The sequence below is a fragment of the Physeter macrocephalus genome, chromosome 17 (genome assembly GCF_002837175.3).
Source record: "Physeter macrocephalus isolate SW-GA chromosome 17, ASM283717v5, whole genome shotgun sequence".
In the NCBI taxonomy this organism is placed as follows: domain Eukaryota; kingdom Metazoa; phylum Chordata; class Mammalia; order Artiodactyla; family Physeteridae; genus Physeter; species Physeter macrocephalus.
This window is the reverse complement of record NC_041230.1, coordinates 18,521,204-18,525,223: the sequence shown is the minus strand read 5'-3', so window position 1 is coordinate 18,525,223 and position 4,020 is coordinate 18,521,204. Positions and strand designations below refer to the sequence as shown.

General features: G+C 51.6%; 1 protein-coding gene across 1 annotated transcript; it reads right to left on the bottom strand.

The window, feature by feature from the left end:
• Positions 1 to 1,326: 1,326 nt before the first annotated feature.
• LOC102974459 (specifically androgen-regulated gene protein-like) lies at positions 1,327 to 3,151 on the bottom strand. Its single transcript, XM_024132434.1, is given in 3 exon segments — positions 1,327 to 1,769; positions 1,772 to 3,106; positions 3,109 to 3,151. Coding segments are annotated over 3 exon segments (1,821 nt in total).
• Between the last annotated feature and the right edge of the window lie 869 nt (positions 3,152 to 4,020).

Genomic DNA, 4,020 nt, shown 5'->3' with positions numbered 1-4,020 from the left:
TGTCCCTAGAGTTATAGGGCAAAATTCACATTGGGAAAGAATGAAGAGTGAATGAGGAGTGTCTTTCCAGCAATATGGCAGACTAAATAAAAATTATCTTTTGAGATCTATTTCACCAACCCCCCACATAAACACACTCCAGTAATGATGGCTAAAATGCAGCAAATATGTTTTTAAATTCATAGCTTAACTCACATAAATAAGACAAATACTCAAAAAAACAAAACCAAAGCAGAAACTAAAAACTAAGGTTAAAATCACATGCTGCCAATCTCACTGGCCAGAGAGCTTTTTTTTTTTTTTTTTTTACATCTTTATTGGAGTATAATTGCTTTACAATGGTGTGTTAGTTTCTGCTTTATAACAAAGTGAATCAGTTATACATATACATATGTTCCCATATCTCTTCCCTCTTGCGTCTCCCTCCCTCCCACCCTCCCTATCCCACCCCTCTAGGTGGTCACAAAGCACCCAGCTGATCTCCCTGTGCTATGTGGCTGCTTCCCACTAGCTATCTATTTTACGTTTGGTAGTGTATATATTTTTTTTTCCCCCCTCAGGGACCACCGTAGTTTATTGCTGAATTTAACAAGCCCACGGACAAGGCCCTCCCCAGTGGAGGTATGCTGTGTGGGCACTCATCCCGACTTCTCAGGCCAGCAAGAGCTCTCCTGTTATCAGTCAACCATGAGTTTTTAGTGACAGGGATGTGTCTGATTCTCGGGACTAGGGACAGTGAGAAGGCAGCAGAAGATGAGATAACAAGCCAACTCCTCTTGGCCACAGACCCCTATCCAGGAGGCCAGAAGTAAGAGGGGAATCCAGCAAGGTCTGTGCCAGTCTCCACCCACTGCAGGCGTTCTGGGAGACCCACATATCATGTGATCCGGCATTTGCCTAGTGTCACGGGTACATCCATTGTCCCATTTGACTTTTTTTTTCTCAGGCTTAGCCACCCCTCTGCACTCAGTTCTGGCTTGGCTAAACTCTACCCAATGTAAGAAAATTTCCAACAAGTGAGGAATTCTGAGCAATGACTCTGTGTCATATAAATAGCTTCAGTGATAGACACAGCCTATACCACACACACACACCCTCCTGTGGAAATCATCTTCAGGATGGTTCACGCAGGCACTCATTGGTACAGCCACTCTGAATATAAATGTGTGCTCCAATCTCTCCCTCGGAGAGAAGAGGACACTGCAGAGGAGCCGACCTCTGCCCAGCCCCTGACTTGTGAGGTGGGGAAGACTAAGTGGAGCCCTGGGTCTCTTCTTGAATAACGGGGTGCGGGAGGGGTTGTGTGCAGGTGCTGGTGGCCAGCGCCTACTTCTTCAACAGTCTCAGCTTCTTGAGAGTCTCCATTCTGTGTTCATCAGACACGCCTTTTGGGGAGATCTTGACACTGACACAAGGGGGTCGAGGCAGCTTGTCACAGCTCTGTCCTTGGTAAGACAGGTGCTTGGAGCCCTGTTCCTGCTCCAGGTCAGCCAACTTGCCCACCTGGATACCCTCGAAGTCCTTCCTGGTGCCCAAGGAGGCCGGGCGTGGCTGGGAGTTACGCAAGACGTTGGGTGACATCTTGTCCAAGAAGGAGCCTTTTCCCAGAGAGGTGCTGGTTTGGGGGCTGCCATCTTTCTCCGCTGAGAGGTAGCTGCTCAGCCCCATGCCTGAATGCTCCAGCGTGTTGGACTTGAAGTTCATCTGTCTCAGGCCAGAGATGCTGCTCTCCTGGAGAGTCAGCCCAGAGTCTGGATTTGGCTGAGTAGGGGACTATTTGCCCGTGGGGCCTTAGGGATAGGAATTGGCATGGATTTGGCAGCTGGAACTTTCCCTGGAGTGGGGTCCTGGGCGGGAACCAAAACGTTGTCTGGAGAAGACGGCTGAGCTGGAGCCGGACCCGGAGCTTTCACTGGAGAAGGTCCCCGCATTGGTGCAGGTGCTGGAGCCTTTCCTGTCGCTGCTGAGACCTGAGCTGGAACCACAGGTGGAGCCGGAGCCGGGGAGGGGACCTGAGTGCGAGTCTCCCTGAGCCTGATGGAGGGCCTACTTAAGTGGGCGCTGGCCTCATCTTGGTCCTGGGGCAGCCCCAGCTTCTCCAGCTTTTCCCTGAGTGCTCTCCTCTGCTCCTGCAGTGATGACAAGGTGGGGCCTGAGTCATCAGGGCCAGCCTCCGAGTGGCAAGACAGCCGGTTCTGGGGATCACTGTGGAAATCACCTCGGCTGCTCTTCAGAACAATATTTGGTGGCAGCTTCTGTGGCTTAGGGACTGTGAGGGGAGCCAGCTGGGCATTTGGATCCCCCTGTGATGGGACAGGAACATCTTCAGCTTTTGCATTCTGAGAGAACACAGCTGGAGGAAGCCAAGGTTGTCCAGGTTCCCCGGTTGAGCCTTCCTCATTGGCTTTCTGGGACATGGCCTCTGAAGTAGTATCCCTTTTTTGCTGGAGGCTGAGTGATGTGTGGACCTGGGGCCTGGGACTCAGCTCCCCTGGCTGTCTGGGCAGGCCGCGTTGCCCACACTGCTCTGGCTGGGTGTCCCGGAAGGCCTCTGGTGGGGGGATGAAGGCCCTGTCCAGATCAAGGGCAGTGTCCCAGGGGCCCATCAGTGCCTGGGGGGGCTCACTGCTCTGGCCGACCTGCACTTTCTCAGGCCCTGGGACAAGCCCCTCAGATACCCCTGGGATGTGGCTGTTAGTCTGTGTGGTGCTTTTTCTGAGGATCTGGTTTCTGCCGATGTGGATATTTCTGGGGAGGCTGTAGGAGCCAGACGTCAGGCCCAGGCTTTGAGGCTGGGGCAGATGAGATGAGCTGAACGGAGTCACTCTTTTTGGCTCTGTTCCTTGCTGAACGGTCTGTTTCAGATGTCCCTGGGCGGCAGGCTGGGTCGTGGGCAGTGTTCGGGGACCTCGGGGAGTTGTGGCTTGCCCAGACTTGTCAGTGGACAGTCCACTGTCACCCTCGGTGTCCAATGAGCCAATGGTTTCCTCTAAGAAGAGCAGACACTCCTTCCCTTCAGCAGACAGAAAGTCGTAGCTGCTGTCACTAGATCCAGAGGGGGTGGAGGTGGTGCTCATCATGCTGTCGCAGCTGCCAATGCGGGTCACGGTTCCAAACCAGGCCCTGCTGGCCACAGCTCTCTCTTGGGCATCGCCTGAAGCAAGGTGCAGGGGTGGGGAAAGGGGCTCTCAGAGGGGAAGCGAAGGGAAGCAAGAATGTCCCAGGCCGGGCCTTTATTGCTGACAAGGTCTCCATGTATGGCAGCCCTCAGTCAGTGAGCTTGGTGGGCTGGTTCTGTGGTGTGGGCTGAGCTAAAGCCTAAAGCTTCAGTTGCCAGGACGAAACCCATTATATTCACTCAGGGCTTGTCTGCCAGGCCCTGGATCCTGGCACTGGGTCTTCCCACTTCCCTCTTTCTAGACAGGTAAAATCTTCAACCGCGCTGCCTCACCCCACCGTGGCAACTGACACTCCAGCCCTAGGTTCTTCATGGCATTTTTTTTTCTTACATTGCATATATATGTGTTAGCATACGGTATTTGTCTTTCCCTTTCTGACTTACTTCATTCGGTATGACAGCCTCTAGGTCCATCCACCTCACTACAAATAATTCAGTTTCGTTTCTTTATATGGCTAAGTAATATTCCATTGTATATATGTGCCACATCTTCTTTATCCATTCATCTGTTGATGGACTCTTAGGTTGCTTCCATGTCCTGGCTATTGTAAATAGAGCTGCAATGAACATTTTGGTACATGACTCTTTTTGAATTATGGTTTTCTCAGGGTATATGCCCAGTAGTGGGTTTGCTGGGCAGTATGGTAGTTCCATTGGTAGTTTTTTAAGGAACCTCCATACTGTTCTCGATAGTGGCTGTACCAATTCACATTCCCACCAGCAGTGCAAGACTGTTCCCTTTTCTCCACACCCTCTCCAGCATTTATTGTGTCTAGATTTTTTGATGATGGCCATTCTGACCGGTATGAGAGGACATCTCATTGTAGATTTGATTTGCATTT